The following is an 18472-nucleotide window of genomic DNA, read 5'->3' on the forward strand; positions in this document are numbered from 1 at the left end:
TACATGTACATGTAAGCTATCCACAAGCTTCTTGCCCCCCCCCCCCCTCCCGTTCAATAGTAGTCTGCAAGCAGACTCATATCAGACACTTTTTACCATGTCTAGAGTGAAAACTAGATACCAAATGCTCTGTCTGTGAAGAGTGACACAGTGAATCTAGTATATCTACTTCAGACTCTGCAATATGCACTATACGAACGCAAACAAAACAGGGGTCTGTGACTTAAGACTAGTTCACTACATGAAGCTCGCTGCAAGCTTGAAATTCACGTGATGGTTGGTCCGACTGTGGTTCTAGATGTGACTACATATATGATATAGAGTTCAAGCGTGACATCCTATCCAACTGTGAACCACCTGTCCATTTAGTTTCCATGCATGTACATCACAGTAATAAACACTGTCAACGTAATGTCAAAGATAATATTCAAATGTTCCCAGAATGTTCTACATGTATAGGCCAACGTGTATGCAAAATGTATATTTTGTCTTTGTTATATTTTTTAGGTTTTTACCGGTACTCCATGTTAATTTTATAACAATTAAGATGTTTCGATGATTTTAAATTTGAGTATGATTCTTAGTTTCTTACATACATGTAATGAATTGAAGCCTTTCCCACAGCTATGGTCAAGGTTCGATTGCACATCAAACTATCATAATTCCCCTCTGAAAAGTATATCTATCCATTGCTTGACTTTATAAAAAATAGATATGAGACATTTGATTAGATTCACCATATTCTCTCAAGCAAACAAACACACTGTACGTGTACATGTCAGTTACAGATTCAAGTTTCATTCTATAAAATTTCTTCTAATTTGGTTTTACATATCAAATATGAACAAATATTTGTAAAAAGCTGGGAACCTGACTTTCTCTAAAACATTTGACATATGGTTGTAGAATTTCTCACTCTTTCCCTAAAGCTGTAATGCATTATTATTTTCTATTATTGAATCAAGAACTAAGCTAACAGGTACATGTACATGTACTGTACTCACTGGAGTTCCTGGATAGTGAATGTGGTACTAACAGAAAAATCCTACTGATATACAATTTACAAACTTCATTGTACCTAGTTGATGACTATGATAAATCCAAACCAATATCTTACTTATTGTGCAATTGTGTGTATAGAATGCTTTATAAATAATCTTATTCAGGGAATAATATTGCTTTACAAATTTGAATAGCATTTTTGGTCAACAGAGAAAAGCTCTCATCTATGTAATACATGTACAGTCCTATGTAAAAATATGCTATACAAAAGACTTTATGCATAGCAGTCTTTCAAAAATGTGGAGCAAATTGCAATGCGATACCAGAAAAATTATTCCCTGTTATTCAATTTGTAAATTAAAAGATCTAAAAAGCAAAAATTTGCTATGCATGCAATTTGAAAGGGAAAACCCAAACACGACACATCCGATATTTTGGCAATTTTTACTGAAGAGGTATATGCAAACCAATTTAATTTTTTTTGCAGTCAGATTACAGCATGTAGTATAAAAATAACCCTGCATACTGCCAAGTACCAGTAGATGTACATGTACGTGAGAGATGTGAAAACCAATAACGTGACTCTATGATAAGCCTTGGAACGTGGTAAGAGGGTTTTGAAATGAAGAAGCTGCAGTCTACTGCATCAAATATTATCACAAACCAACCATGCACAGATTATTAAATTGCCCGCATGCTGTTCTCACGTTCTATTATGCCAATAACATCCTTCAACATATACAAATAACACTGTATGTGTAACTATGTACATGTATGTAACTATGTACATGTATGTAACTCTCAAGTTTCAACATAAATGATTTTCAAAATTGCATGATAAATCGTTGCTTTATGAGAGTATGTTCCATCTGTTATGTGCTTGTTAATTTCTACTTGTACATGTAAGAAAAATTACAAATAAGCTAGAGCATGGCTAAAATATATATATATATATTTTTTTTTTTTTTGGGGGGGGGAGTTTATTGTTGTTGCAGAGTATTAACGATGTCGACTTCATAATGTGTTGTATATAATGTGTTCTTTTGATTATTTTATGTATTGTGCAGGGCCCTGGTTGACAACAGTGTCTAAACCACTGAACAGGCTACCCTGGGTAAAGACAAATAAAATAAAATAAATAAATTGTACCATGTACATGTGCGTGTACTGTAGTAGTTATATACAATTCAATACTTGACCATTTTTCTAATAAGGAGTTGTAATTGTATGGAATGTAATCAAGTTATTTCTGTAGGTTTACAAGAAAATGCATGCACTTTATCTGCAGCCTACATGTGCAAGTATTATCATCTACCGTATAATGCTTACAGTATGTATTTCAAGAACTATTAAAAACATACTGTACTGTACACTTGCTTTGTACTTAAAGAGGTTTAACAATATATTTTGTACCTACATGTACACGTATTTCTACTCTTAACCAGTGCATCTAAATACATTCCATACAAAAACTGTGCGATAGAAATCATGTTTACTGTATTTTCATATTTCAATAGCCAAATAGAACCTTAACTCTTTGCCCGCCACGTACACTATCCCCCCTGCGCCACATTAATTTTGGGGTGCCACATTCAGAGGGGGTTTGCGTGCACTGTCTTTAATATTCAACTCGCAATAACTTTTTACTGGTTTGTCGTATTGAAAAAAATTGTGTAGCAAAGTTTTAGAGAAATGAATACTCTTGCCAATGGTATCATTATTGCTATGTATAAAATCATTGATTTTGAGAATTTTTACTTTACATTCTGTTTCCAATTTTTCGTTTAGGAGGGTATTTTATACCTCTTATATTAAATACTTCCTAATGAAGGTTAAATTTCTAAGTTAGTCCATTGAAAAGATGTGTACTTTAGCTTTCATTACATGCCAAATCCATGTCTTTATGGTCATTATGAGCTAAGCAGTTTAGGATTAAAATGGGGCATTTAAAAGAGTAAACTGACAACGAACTAAACTCTTCTATTGAAATTGACCCTGGCTACTTCTCAATAGACTTCCCGTCTATTGATACTTTGATCGCCTTATTGTTATAGGGAGGTCGCAATTTGTATAATTCTTTATTACAAGGAAAGCAGTGCAAGCTATTGAAAGCTCATCGAAATATATCCTAAAGCAGTTAAAAAAACTCAACTTTTACGTGAAAAATCTCTATGTAAACAACATCGGCGAAAGCTGTAACACGAAAGCTAGATTAGTAAACAATGCAATACATGCGTCGCTATTGTATGTGTGTGCACACAATTACAATTAAATGCGTTCCGTATGCATTGTGTGCGAACTGTGACTTGAGTCGTCGTTGGCAGTCCGCTGTATGTGCCGCTAGTCGTCCGTGGCAGGCAAAGAGTTAAAAAGTTTATTCATTCTTGTTTTGAACTGTAAATAACTTCTACAAGGTCTGATTAATTTATCAGAAAGCATTTGGTGAATTTGCTTTCCACATGTACATTCTATAAATGGAATGCCAAGTAAAGATAAGGTGTATAATGTTTATACATAATTCATAAACTTGAACATGCTGAATAAAATTGATGGACGTGTATCCTGGCATACTTGTTTGAAAGTTCACCTTGAAACAGTACACAGTACACGCACATGTACTGTACTATACATAATACTGTATACACACAGAGCAAAATATAGGCAAAACTTTCTCCAATCACCTTGCAGCTCTGTGACACACACATCTCTTACTAGACCTCTGTTAGAATTTCCTTTGATAAATGTAACCATATACACACATTTGGCAAGAAAAATAGATAAGAGAATAAAAAGATTCAAGATTATTTTATTGGTCAATATACACAATATACACATACAAAGAAATTTGGTTAATTGAAATCATTTGATATTTGTACTACTGGTACATGTATATAATAAAAGGTAAAACACATTCAACCAGACAAACCCATCACATTAACATACAAGCCACAAGGGTAGTAAAAATCCTTGTTTTCACACAATACTGATAAAATAATTTCAATTTCCTACTAAAAAAGCATTCAATGAACTAATTGATCTTATTTCAATTTTAAGCTTGTTCCAAACAGTTAGAGCACGTTATCTACAAGAGAATAATAGCCTACATAATTTTTATTACAATCCTGTGAAATTTACTTTTGCTTCTTATATTATAATCATCTACATTAACATTTAAATTGATGACAATGAATTATGGAGTATATTATGTTTATATCTATAAAGTAATGTTGCACAAAATAGGAGTTTTAAAAGTTGATCTAAGAATAATAAATTTCACAAAAAACTTCTTTAGTGTGGGCCAATCTGTAAGAAAATCAAAGATAATTAAAGGTAACTTATTATTTTTTTCATTATCATATAGTTTATTTTCTTTCAGTTGTTATTGTATATTGCTTGGTGAAAGTGATAAAAATCAATTTATCTGACGAGCGTTGTCAAAAGGCGGTCTGCTTGCTCTGTATAGGCCCTACCCTATATTGCAAACTGTATGACCAGATTTAAAGTGTGCTAGTAGTATTGGGGCTTAGATTTAATTTGGCTCTTTGGGCATCATTTCATTATCAGTGTCTTGCTCCTGTTGCGCTCGTAAATATATTATTTATAAATTTCTTTTACATTTTTTTATAAAGCAAGCGCTTTCATTTTTTTGTTGTACTAAAGCATTGCTACAAGCATCCCGTACACGAGATGGCACTACATCTACTTCAGGTCCCCCTACTTTGAAAAATACTTCTAAGCAGCAAAATTTAAAAAACCTCCTACACCACGGCCTACATGCCTTCCACAAAACAAGCTCCATTCGAAAATGAAATGTACGAATAGAAATTGAGCCCCCTCTATTGGCAAGCATTTCTGCCATCGACTCTGCAGATTGCGGTTGTAGCATTACATATAGGCTTAAATATGCTGGCAAGTGTGGGTTTGAGCTAATCCTGGCCTTAGGGGATTCATCTTTACAATACTATCATGACTACCATATATGGCAGGGGCGGAAATCTCTCCCAAAGGTAGGGGGGACAAGAGGCTGGAAAATTTGATAAGTAAAAAAAAAAAAAAAAGTAATCACCCCAAATTTAAGTGATTTCAACGAAAATAAATTTGACAAGAAAAAAAAAAGAAGGTTATCAGCCCCAAAATAAGGTAATCTCGTCCTAAAATACATGTTTTATTTCGATTTTGAATGATGTATTGCTTACCATCATAAAAGACCACAAATATTTTGAGTAGGGGGGACACGTCCCCCCTGGGATTTCTAGGTATGTTGCAAAAGCGCCCTCTAGGTGCATTCTGAATGAGGCATGAGTGTGCTGGCTGGAATTGCAGGGCGACTGTGGGGGCATTGCTTTGTATTGTGTTTGCATGTGCAAGGAAAGGTTATTCCCCATGACATCATTGTTTTTACGTAGTTGAATGTTTATGGCAGCTGTCTATACTTTTTTTAAAATCTCACTCGGTGATCTTGCGACTCTGTGTGCTACTGGAACTTTGGCCTTGCTTTCAACCTCTTGCTATTCACATTTACAGGTATCATCCCACTCTAAAATGTATTCATTCCGATAGAGCAACATTTTAACTATATTGTGGTCAAATTTGAATGAAATCTACTGACGCTACATGTAAGTGTGTTTTTTATGTCCCTGTTTCGGCGGCGTCTGTTATTTTTGGGAGTGTTGTTGGGCACTTCCATATATGCCAATGTATGCGCATTGTTGTTTTCTATAAGTGCACCTTGGTCCCAACTAAGATCACAACTTTTGGCTTAAAAAACAAAGGAATACATAAGAATTGAATAGGCGATTTATACGACCTTAAAAACTACAATAACTTTCTTATTTCTGGGGCTATTGAGATAAATGAGGTGTTAAATTAAAGGTCTTGATGAGCTCTGAATGATGCCATGAAGATAACACCTTATTTCTGAGATATACCTAGGATTTCTGCCCATGGACTATGGTATTAAAATCACACGATTGGTGGTTCATCCCAGATGTAAATAATTATATCTCAATATCCGATCATAAACACATATCTTTTTGTCACACAAACACACACGTACCATTACCATCAATAGTCCAGGATAAAAGAATCCCAAATTCGGCCAACTCTGCCTGTATAAAGTCCAGCCTAAGTGACTTCAGCTAGATCCAGCTCCAGCCGGTACTCCAGCCCTAGCGCCCTGCCCCACACCTGCACCTGCGCCTACCACTCCAACTACCACCGGCACCGGTACCGTACGTTCCATTTTTAAATCAGACAAAACATTCAAGACAGGTTATTGACTCAAAAATCTAAACTAACATAAATTCGCGTATCCAACATTCCAGAAATCATCAGTATTCAGATTAAATAATACTTACTACTTCCAATTGCAGTTTGTCAACAAACAACGACGAAAGGCTAGGCCCGAGTGTAAAACGTCACAGATCAGTCGTTGGAAGTTAAGCTAATTCATTGCTACCACGATCGGGCCATATCACGTCACGTACATGTACGTCAATGGGCTGGGCGGATCGGTAATGCTACTGCGCTGTATACTGTACGTGTGTAGGGCGCCCAAACGATATACCGGTATACCGTATACAATACAAGTGGCGCCACTCCACTCCCGGCGCCACATAGTTCAGAAGTACATGTACATGAAGGTAAACAAAAACGTTTAATCTTTGCTTTTACTTTTTAAAAGGTAGGTTCTTCTCAAAGGTGGTTCCATATCATTTTCTTGATTGATATATATTAAAAACACATTTTTTTTTGTTCCCACGTTTGATGGGGGGGGGGGGGGGGTTATTATTCAGCCCCCATATGCACTTCTTATGGGTTTTTCAGTTAATTGTGTACAGCACACGTTTACTAAAGATAGTACCAAAAAAGAGCAATCAAGATGAAATGAAGACCCTAGTCCCGGTTTCACGGGCCCTGATATTGATAAGAAGAACACGAATGAAAAAGACTGACCAAATAGATTTTTTATGATGATGCTAATAAAAGATATGTAACATTGGTTTGAATGTATAATATCATATTGATGATGATGATGAGCATGAAAGAGTAAAACATTATACCTTATGATTTCCTGAAATATTGTTTGTTTATGAAAAATTTGCTTTATTTCTATTTTATAAGGATATAATACATGAAAAAAATGTATACATAAAATCAACTTTTTGTTGGGATGGACTTCCAGAGTTCCAGGGATTATGGTCGAACAAGATTATTTTGATGTTGTCCAAAAATTATTCCAAAAGTCTGGACCATGATGTCGAATTGATTTAAAGACTGAATGTATAATCTAGGGTGCGTTATCTAAATGAAAGTGACTGTCTTTCAGATTATGCGAATTGGGTCGGTATAGTTGGACAGAGCTTCAATCTAAACAAAAAATCAGTCAAAATGACTAGTTAATATGGTCAGCTGGGTGCAACAGTATTCTAGTCATATTTGAGTATTTTCTAGTCGTATTTTACTAGAACTGATATTTCTGACTAAAATATATGTCAGAAATGTGACTATCAGTGATTTTCATATCAGTTGCATCCAGCTGACTATACTGGTCTAGTCAATTTGACTTATTAGTTTTAAGGGTACATTGAGCTTAAACATGCATTACTGTCACCATAAGGCGATGGAAGTAAATTATCAATATATTTGAACATAATCATGGGTGTCGATCCCGGGGGGGGGGGGATTATTATATATATAAAAAAAGTAATTCAGGTGGGTGATTGCCTGTACAATCATCCCCTAATATTTCGAGGGCATGAAAAAAATCGTATATCTCCAGAAAAGAATCGATAGCTTTATTAAAATTCATAAAATCAATAAAAATTGACAGCACAGAAATACAAATATTTTTTTTTTTTGGGAATTTGGCAAGTCTGTTTTGAAAACAGTTAACACACTCATCTGCATGTGATAAGTGAACTTCCCCATATAGGGTAATATTATGAGCCATGAATAAATGCATTTAAAGATTTAAATGTTTAAAAATTTTGATTTAAAAATCAATCTTTCAGATTAACATTCAAATCTTTAAGGATTAATTCTAAATCGTCATATCGACTGGTCATTATCAAATATTTAAATGTTAATAAGTTTTGATTTAAAATCAATCTTTTAGATTTACATTTAAATCTTTAAGGATTAATTTTAAATCGTTATATCGCTCGATCATTCGCCGGGTCTCAGACACCAATCATCGCAAGAAACTCGACACCTATGAACAGGATTGCTATATATTCAAAAGAGACCCCAAGTCATGAAATATGCGACATACAAGCATCATTGTTACATAAAACAATGCAAAGTGATATTCCATCACTTTATGACACATAATATCGTTTGTATTTGCAAATGATTTGTATAATCCATTTAAAAATACACGTATAGGCATATATTGGTGTTATGCAAAAATACCATGTAAACATGCTTATTTCCATTTAATATTTTGGAAAGTGAATATAACCTATTCAACCTTATCAAAATACATGACAAATGGTAAAGGTGGATCCAGATGAGCCCTATGGGGGGGGGCATAGGCATATTGGAGGCGCGAAAAAGACATATGAGAAATGGTGATTGCCACACATCTACGACCCCATATTACTTTTATACATAATCCAGTTAGATAGTCAATGTGATCAGATCTACGCGTAGATAAGGTTTTGGTTTAATGTGAGGATAATGTAATACATGCAGGTTTCACAAAATATATCAGAGATAAACAGCTTGTTCTAGAATTTTAGTGTCTAAAGAAAAAGTTGCACATCTAAAGAAAAAGTTGCACATAAATATGCATATATCTATGGAGACATCATACGTCACATTGAGTACAGATCTCAAGAGCTTTCGAGACGTGCAAAAAAACCTTTTTTTTGCATGTCTCATGGACTGCTACTGCTACCCACGGTCCGACAACCTCAGAAATGCACCCTAAACGGCTTTGCAACCCTAAATGGCGTAACCCATGAGAAAAGCCACCCTAAGGGGCGATAACAGGGATAAGCCTCTAATTTGATATACCCTAAGTGGCGTAAACATATCGAAATTGATTAATTTGATACCATACTGATTACTGATGTTAAATTGATGTTACATACAAGATATAAATTTTCGGCATTTAAAAAAAGTTATTGCAAGTAAGGCCAGCATAATTTACTCTCATTGACACTTATCTTAGCCACTTTGAATAGCCATCTTTTCTTTAGCCTACATTAATGAATGCAAGTGAAAAATGTTGCTTGCCTTGACTGTCTGATGCATCACTTACCATTCGTTTTACCAATGTCATCAAAACTTTAAAAATGGAATCCATACCAGTTATTGTGTTGAAAAATACATACATTAATTAAACCTGTATCTTCTTTTTTTTTGGTTTTAATTGATAATAAAAAAACAAATCAATATAGGAATCCCCGGTATGAATCAAACAAAATGGTATAGAAAAATAGGCCTAAACCCTAGGAGTGCTGCCTAGTATAGAGCCAGGTGTAAGACTAGAGACTATACTGTACGGGGGTATTCTCTCATAAGTGATGCGCTGGCCAGCGTGTGCGAGGATTATTTTGTATCCCTTAAAATCACGCCCTTCATGGTGTTTATGGCTTAGGTCTGCTCCCAAATCTCAAATTTGCAACCCTAAATGGCGTAGATATTTTCATATTTGCACCCCCGGCAATGGCGTCATCTTCATAGCCAAATTAGCAACCCTAAATGGCGTGAAGAGAGAGAGAAAAGGCTACCCGGAAAGGCGATTTACCAGCGAATGGTGCTGAAATGCAACCCTATTTGCCAAAGACGTCGACGACGCCCGAGTGCCTGAAACGGGACCCTTTTCGACGCTTTGTCTGGACGCGGACCGTGCGTAGCAGTCCATGTGGAGAGTGGCCAAACTTCATTCATTTTGTCCAAACTGTCAGTGATATCTGTACATTAGATATCTAGCGCCTTCTCTCGACAAAAAATTAGCAGTTGCCTCACAAACTTGGCTAACAGAAACGACATGCAATAGTGGTGGAGAATTTGCGCTTCATTTTTTAGCACCATATATAGGCCCAATTGAAAAAAAAATCCCAACTGGAATACTTTCGATAATAATTTTTCTTCTGCAAAGGCCTATAGGGAAGGGTACAGAAGGAGGAGGGGTAGGAGAAAAAAAGTGACGTCACATGTTGTTTTCATTATAATATAGTGATATTACATAGAGTTACACGCCCAAGATCTATACTATTCTTCCTCCTTTCTCCCTCCCCTTCCCTCCTCTTTTTTCATTTGCCGATCGAACTCGTCGACCACACATGTGACAATGCATGGCGACGCCGTCCCTTTAGACAAAGTTATTCCTCTATCATTTATTCTATGATAATTATCTTAGTAATATCTTGACTAGTGGATTGTCCTATATGTAAAGAAAATAATGTCCTAGTTATGATAATATCAATAACTTTTTTATTCATCTTCAATCGTTTTCTCCATCTCTTTCCCTTCTTCTTCTTCTTCTTCTCCCGTCCTCCTCCTCCTCTTTCTTCTTCTTTTTCTTCTTCTTCTTCTTTTTCTTCTTCTTTTCCTCCTCCTTCTTCTTCTTCTCCCGTCCTCCTTTTAATTCTGTGATCATTACAATTTTCGAATTACCAAATTGGCGACGTCAAATTTTGTTTGATAGCTATTTTCAATTATAATTGGAATCGTTCATTATTAAGTAGGGGATAACTATGTAATAAATATATAATTATGACGAAATAATTCTTCTTTCATCGCTTAACAGTACAGAATTAAAACCATTTATTTATTTTGATATTTGGAATGATCATTTTCAATGATAATGAATCATGAATCACATTTAACAAATAAATTACCATAGCTCGTCACGGGATAAAATAATCGATTCACCCAACAACCTCTTGCCAACGAAAGGTCACCGAGGTCAACTTGTAAATAGAAAACTGTGCGAGAACCCATCCCAACTCTTGAAATTTGAATTTTTGAAGAATAAATTTCATCAATATGGATGATTTTCAAACTGCCGAAGAGGTAAGTATCCATTAATGAACATGTAGATCTATTTGATAAGGGAGAAAGCGATGAATGTGTCCCTATAGCGGTAATAATACACCACATTTTTGTGAAAATTCCAACTTGCGTTCCCGACCCGGGTGTCTGTTGTTGACGTTGTTATGCCTATCGGAACTCACGGAACTCCTCCGCCGGTCGCGGCGGCGGAATTCTAGCTCGAGTCTCGATCGCATTCGAGTGGAGAGAAGATACGGCTACGCGCTAGCTACCAGCGGGGATCCGGGGAAATGGGTTCATATTCTCATCAGCGTAACATTTAGATCTAGAATAAGACGAAATAAAACGAAATTTAGTCCTTGACCTTGTTATTGTGAGAAAAGAAATATGAATTATGATTAGGGCCTAGGCCCTAGGCCTATTTATAAATATAATTATAAAATAGGTGTACTGTAGGGCCTAGGCCTATTTATTAATTATTTCAAGCATCGGAATTTGCCACTACGCGCACATGACATCCCACTTATTTTGTGCACTGCACGGCAGTGCAAAAGGTGCGCAACGAAAATTGACATTGCACGCTTAAGGAAACCAGTGCGGTAGAGGTCCCGGGAGAAGTCCAACAAAACTGTAGGCCCTAGTCTGTAGGATGGGGGGTGGGGTGTCCGGACACTTAATATTTTTGAAGCCTTCTTTTTTGTCTTTGGATTACACTAAAAATACGAATTCAATAGTTGTAATCATCTTCTGTTTTGTTCTCTATAATATTACCTAACATTTCGAACTAAACATTTTATGAAACTTTGCTTGTAAATTTTTCCAAATGACTTTCTAAAACTGATCGTCCGGACACACAACCTGTCCGGACACACAACCACTGGGTATACTAGGAATAGGATGGGGGGTCGGGTGTCCGGACACTTTATATTTTTGAAGCCTTCTTTTTTGTCTTTGGATTACACTAAAAATATGAATTCAATACTTGTAATCATCTTCTATTTTGTTCTTTATTAATATTTCCTAACATTTTGTACTAAAAATTTATGAAACTTCGCTTTCAAATTTTTCCAAATGACTTTCTAAAATTGATCGTCCGGACACACAACCTGTCCGGACACACAACAACTGGGTATACTGTAACTTTTTAAGAATTTGTTTCTGTGTTGCTATTTTATAAAACAAATAATGCACTTGCTCTGTCGTGCGTAAAAGTAATAATTGCAGAGAAAGCTCGGTTTCTTCAGATGGTGCACACTGGGCACTCGCCGCAAGCGGCTCGTGTGCAGTGTGGCACCTACATGTATCTAATTCTAAATAACCCAGCCCCAGGGAGCATTTAGACATAGACACGGGAAGGGGTAGATTGGGGTCTCAATAACTTACTTTTAAAAATGTGAAAACAGAAATTATGCACTTACCACGATTATATGGATGAAGGTCTGTCGTGTGACAGCATCCTGACATCGAGGCACAGACTGGAACCTCAAAAAAACGAAAAGTTCTGTCGCGATGTACCTCTCCTTTCAAAATTCATAACAAAATGGCCGATCGAGATCGGGGTAGGAGAGGTATTGCGACAGAACTTTTTCGTTTTTTTGAGGTTCCAGTTTGTGCCTCGATGTCAGGATGCTGTCTCACGATAGACCTACATCCATATAATCGTGGTAAGTGCATAATTTCTGTTTTCACATTTTTTAAAGTAAGTTATTGAGACCCCAATCTACCCAAGTCCTGTGTCTATGTCTAAATGCACGGTGGACTCCTGGGCTCCGGCGGCTCCCTGGGTTACTATCTAAAGAAACCTCGCGTGCTCTGCATTTCCACTAACGCACTCGGCTGAATGCATTATTTGTATATTATTGATGCAAATCTTGACTTTTCTGAGTCATGTGAGTCTGACAACACTACATCATACATGTACAACTTGTCAGACAAGTTGCACTTCAACTTGTCTTAGTTTGAATTTGTTGACGTTGTGTCTAGATCTAGTTGTAACAAAAAAAACTGAACGGAGACAGAGTTACATGTTGCATTTTGTTTTTGATTGGAGATGTATGATCTTTGATCTGAGACTGGAGGAAGAACACTGCACAGGACAAGAGTTAATGTACATTGTACATGTAATTACCATTTTACTTGGCTAAGCAAAAAAAAAAAGGGGGGAGTAGACTATTGAATTGAATCCTGGCACTGGAACTCTCAGAGGGCATGTACTTGTACAAGACTTTTACATGTAGGACAGTCATATTTACCATTTTGAACCTTTTATGTTTTATTTTTAGACGACATTTGTTGTGGATGAAGTGAGTAACATTATCAAGGAAGCCGTAGAAGGGACCATTGGAGGCAGTGCTTACCAACACAACAAGGTCAACCAGTGGACGTCAAATGTAGTCGAGCAGTGTCTAAATCAACTCACCAAACTAGGAAAGCCTTTCAAATATATTGGTAAGACTTGAGTTATTTTACTGTTTACTGCATTGATTTGACTAAGTTACACAATGTGAGCTGTTACGGTCCAAATTGTTACCCTGTCTGTGTCTGTATGTTGGAAAATGAAGCCTTGAAAAATAGAGCCTGAATTCATTTAGTACTTCAGAAAAGTGACAAGTCCATACATGTATGACAAGAATTTATCCCAATTCCATTCCATAAACAGGTCCGAGATCAAAACATGTTTGTTACTATTATTACCCCAGAGAGATTAATTTTTTTTTTGTCACAGATATCTTCATATCTCCACAAATATACTGTAGTGCTAGGTTTGCATACATGTAATATCAGATTTTATAGTTGTACATGTAATTGTATATTTGTTTCTCTTTTTCAGTCACATGTGTGATCATGCAGAAGAACGGTGCCGGCCTACACACAGCCAGTTCGTGTTTCTGGGATAACTCCACCGACGGGAGCTGTACTGTCAGATGGGAAAACAAGACCATGTATTGCATTGTGAGTGTCTTTGGATTGGCCATCTAAACCACCCTAAACCCGTCATCAGAGAATGCTCTATGAACGGTGCAAAGGATTTGACCAATGGACAATTGAGTGCTTTAAACACAGCGATGATTCCACTTCCTAATGTTGTCTGAGTTAAATGTGTTGTACATTTTCATTACTTTTATGTGTCACTTCATTTCCACCTTGTATCTTTAAATAGAGAGATATATTCCATCAATCATATTACATTTGTATTGTTTTGGAGTATTTACTATGTGGATATTTATTATTTGGATTTATTTTTTTCAGAGTATGCTTGGAAAATATAAAAAACATTCCACATATTTCATGCACATTGCCATGAACAAGTTGTATTATTGACAGTTACTATAGCAACAGCCAATCTCGGCCAATTACATGTATAGCTAGGCAATTCACTGTAGTTATCATCAACATACAACTTGTCATTTATGGCCAGATGTCAGGGGTCTGTTCAAAAACCTTTTAACCACACCCTTAATACAGAATAAAGCTCTGGTAAAAAGAAATACCCAAGGTTCTTAACGGTAATTTTTTTTATGTGTCGGGGTTCAGGGGTGCTTTTCATGAAGTACATGTATGCTGTCAGTGGTTTCCACTAAAACGTTTTTTTCTAAGCTATAAAATTCTGGCTTCTAACTGGCTGAGAGTGATTGTCAATGTAATCACAAGCAACAGGTTCTTATTTCTCTACTATGCTCATGAGATGTCAGTCAACAATGGTTTGTTTTGATTGACTTTCTTAACTTGTATGTGGAGTACCCATGATATTGAGAGGAACATGGAAAGATTGTTTTCGAGGCACCATGTCATCTGCTCATGCTCTGAAAATAGAGCGTGTCCATGGTTTGCTGATTGGTCGATATTAAAGTGAAGTGAAAGGCTGGAAACCACTCATCTGTAGTAGCAAGTTTATGCATACATGTATAGTTATGATTTTTTTTTCAAAGTACGATACAAATGGCACATTAATGGGGGGAATGGCTGGAGGAATTTGGTTAAGCACAAATGTATAGAGATTTTTACTTAATTTTTTGTTAAGTATAATTGAAACTGAAAATGCAGAGTAGGATTCTTGCGACTCATGAATTTATTGTGTTAAAGGAATAAATAAAACCCAGAATGAGATATCGCTCAGAAGTCATAATTTTTAAACTTAGATATAAATTAATCGTAATGTACATGTAAACATTAAATTGTGTCATATAGTGTAGAGCATTAGTAGCTTTATAGTTATTAATTGTACATAAGACATCCATAATGCAACAGACTTGAGACTTATGTAAATATTTTTTTTCTTGAGTATATTTTGCGGCATTATAATTATCTGACAAATTCCTATTTCTGTATTATCTATGATTGGACTATTTGTTCATGTTTGTTTGCAGGTTGTAGGTCACTTGTAACAGGCTTGGTATTTGGTCTGATGATAAAAGCGGACTGCCCTTTTCAGCTTGAAAACACATAGAAGTCAGCTATACCATTACCATTATTACCAAGCCTGCTAACTTGTTCATGCCAGTTGTATGTTATATATCTGCTATACCACCAAAAAGCCAATTATCATCAATACATAAAAAAAACAAAGTGCTGTTGTCTTCTTGTGGAAATTAGCGCCAAGGTCTTAAAATAAATAACTACCAAGATTGGTATGAGGGTGCAATCCAGATGGTTTATTAAATGCATCGATCACAATATCTTTTGGTCTTGTGCATGTAAATGAATATTATAATAAAACCAACGTACAGGAATTCCCCCTTCAAGAGAGGGTTGCCACGTACAGAAGAAAAGCAATATGGGGTTTATTCTCTTCCAAACGAGGCGACTTATATTCCTTTGATTTTCTTCAATGTTATTTTCTGATTCAAAAAAATTATTTTTCTGTTTTTCTCTATGCACTGTCATTACTGGGCTTGCTTGAAAATTGTAATTTTATTGTATATGCATGAATTATGATTATTCTGCACAGAGTATCGCTAATTGAGTCAAATATTCTGATAACACTCATTCTTGAAATCAAATATCGAGCGTTAGATATTTGATTGTTCAATCAAAAAGATATTTGTCCATTCCTACCTCTGTCCTGCTATGCACCTTATGATTGGCTTACATTTATTGTGCAGCTGTTATTGCTTTTATCACCTTTATGAATTACTTTCACCGACTTTTTTCATACTATTTAGAGTAAACTGCAGGTAAATCTGCCTTAGTCAAATCTATAGGGAGTGGACCACAGAAGTCTGATCGACTTCAGAGAAATTTGACTTAGAAGAAGTTTGTATAACTGTTACAACACATGTTTTGAATACTCTGATAAAAAAAATGACTGCAACCTACTGTTGGCAAATATTTGACTTACGGAAGGTCGACTTAGGCCGAGTTGCCTGTATTTGTATGGGTTAGAGAATTAGCTTTGAATTTGAAAAGAAAATCAACCAATGCAATTGCATAAAAGAACACAGGAGCATTGTGCTACATGTATTAGTACAGATGAAAAATTGAAGTTTATAGGCGGAGTTCACTTTACTTTGTATTTTAACTTTGAAATTTCCTTCTGTGCTAATGAAGATATTTGTACATGTACCATATATCTTTTTGAATAAAAGATTATCAGCCGTGAAATTGTTGCAGAGTTATTTATAGACAGATGCAGTCAGAATGGTAATATTCTTTTGTTTTATTCTTGACCATGCACTCATCCCTGGGTTTATAGAATCCTGAACTGCAGAAATGTTGCCAATTTGGTATTTTGGTTAGATATCACGTCATGACATGTATTTACTTGATAAATCAGTATCCCCCATATTCAGGTGACATATTCAACTAAAACCTAAATGACCAAACTCAAGCATTTAGACAGCTCTGGACTCACTTCTTCTATAGCTTGCTCATTGTCCATACACAAGGCTCGACATTAGCGGTGGCCCAGGGCCACCAGAAATTCACCTCGGGCAACCATTATTGAAAAAATATTAAGTTTTGGTGGCCCGAATCGGGCAACCAATAATTTTCAAAATAGCGCAATTTTTCTCCCCATTTTGCACGCATTTATCAACTTTCTACAGTTCAAATTGCAAGCCAATTCGTCATGCGCCCTTTTTGTTGATCTACACACAAACACACACACAAAGTTGGCCTACCGCTACAGCATTAAGTAGCTTTTATCCAGCCGGCCGCGCCGGCCGGCTGGCGTGAGCATGCTTGGAGCAGCTGTGCTTTAGCAGCTTATTCAGACTCGGGGAGCTGCAATACGAAATGTTGCTGCTAAGAAATCTTCCACAGAACTGTGAAAATCCAAGTCCAAGTCAAAGTCACATTTTACACCAATGAAATGCCCTTCTACAGACCTTTTTGCTAAAATCTGGTGTATCCTGATTATTTGCAAGCATTAAAAAGAGGAATCATGACCTCTCTTATGACTCAAAAAGACCGATTTCCAAATGAAAATAATACACATAAAAACACATAGGTGAGTACATCACAGTCCCACGTGTGCATTTGTATGTATGTTGTTACTTGGTTTCTTTCGAAGCTGTGTCTTTTCCGGTCTTTTCTAGCCAAACATAAACAGACAGTTACTTTCTTTCTTGTTTATAAATGACTTCTTAAACAACTCTTGAGAAAGTAAATACTTTGGGAAGGCATTTCATTAATTTGAAATGTGAATTTTATCAACATTTTGGCAAATATAGGGAAGGAATTTTCTCACACTTTTTTTTTGCTGTTATAAGTCGATAACTTATATTATTTTCTTTCATTTTTTTTTACAGTGGTTAAACCATTAATACCCATTTATTCATTTTTAATGTTTTTCTTTATATTTTTCGGGCCACCAAACTTTAATATCGGGCCACCAAAAAAAATTATTTGAAGGTTTTGGTGGCCCGAACGGGCCACCACCAAAAAAAGTTAATGTGGAGCCTTGCCATACATGTAAGCTCTGAAAATAATTTGCAGGTTATGTTCTGACCCTATATTGTGAAATAACACATGGAAATTATCTGCATGTTTTATGTGTTTACATGCTAGTCATTATTAACGATATACTAGTACTGAAATGTACTACATGACAAGTTCTTTAAAGAACTTGATTTGGACTTTGAAGAACTGTATTGAAACCACCATGCCCTCAATGTCATCAGAAATGCCCGTTTGTGTTTCATACATAACTATGTCTTTGATGTGATGTGCGTTTATTGTATTAAAGGAAAAAAACACATGCCATGGAATCTTATGTTGACATTCAATGTGACTTAAATAAAGTATCCACTAAATCGTCACTGCCTTCACAAAGTGTCCCATTGTCGAAAAAAAAACCCCAGAATGTCAATTGTCCATAATCTTTCAATATTTCAGTCTTTTCATATGGTTTCAAAAGCAATTATTCAATCTCATACTTTTCTTGGTCCTAAAACAAGCCGACATAAAATTTGTATTTCCCCTCCCCCCCCCCACAACAAAAAACATATAATTCTGTAGAAACCCT

At 35.8% G+C, this 18472-nt stretch overlaps 2 protein-coding genes across 3 annotated transcripts in view; one reads left to right on the forward strand and one right to left on the reverse strand.

Annotated features, from left to right (window-relative positions):
* LOC129259401 (synaptotagmin-like protein 5) overlaps nucleotides 1-6548 on the reverse strand; it is a 53435-nt gene extending 46887 nt beyond the window's left edge. Inside the window, exon 1 of the mRNA XM_064098571.1 lies at nucleotides 6360-6548. The gene's annotated coding sequence lies outside the window, so the exon portion shown is untranslated. The remainder of the gene's footprint in view (nucleotides 1-6359) is intronic.
* A 4344-nt stretch (nucleotides 6549-10892) lies between these two features.
* Nucleotides 10893-18203, forward strand: LOC129258885 (dynein light chain Tctex-type 1). Of its 2 annotated transcripts, XR_010293393.1 has the most exons (4): nucleotides 10899-11028; nucleotides 13290-13455; nucleotides 13838-16892; nucleotides 17925-18203. XR_010293393.1 is itself a non-coding variant. In XM_054897124.2 (3 exons), the coding sequence occupies exons 1-3, from the start codon at nucleotides 11002-11004 to the stop codon at nucleotides 13984-13986; spliced, it is 342 nt and encodes a 113-aa protein (XP_054753099.1). In that variant the 5' UTR covers nucleotides 10893-11001; the 3' UTR covers nucleotides 13987-18203. The 2 variants fall into 2 exon arrangements, 1 of the variants encoding a protein (XP_054753099.1); XM_054897124.2 differs by having other exon boundaries at nucleotides 10893-11028; nucleotides 13838-18203.
* The last annotated feature ends 269 nt before the right edge of the window (nucleotides 18204-18472 follow it).

This window comes from Lytechinus pictus, chromosome 4, assembly GCF_037042905.1.
Source record: "Lytechinus pictus isolate F3 Inbred chromosome 4, Lp3.0, whole genome shotgun sequence".
In the NCBI taxonomy this organism is placed as follows: Eukaryota; Metazoa; Echinodermata; class Echinoidea; order Temnopleuroida; family Toxopneustidae; genus Lytechinus; species Lytechinus pictus.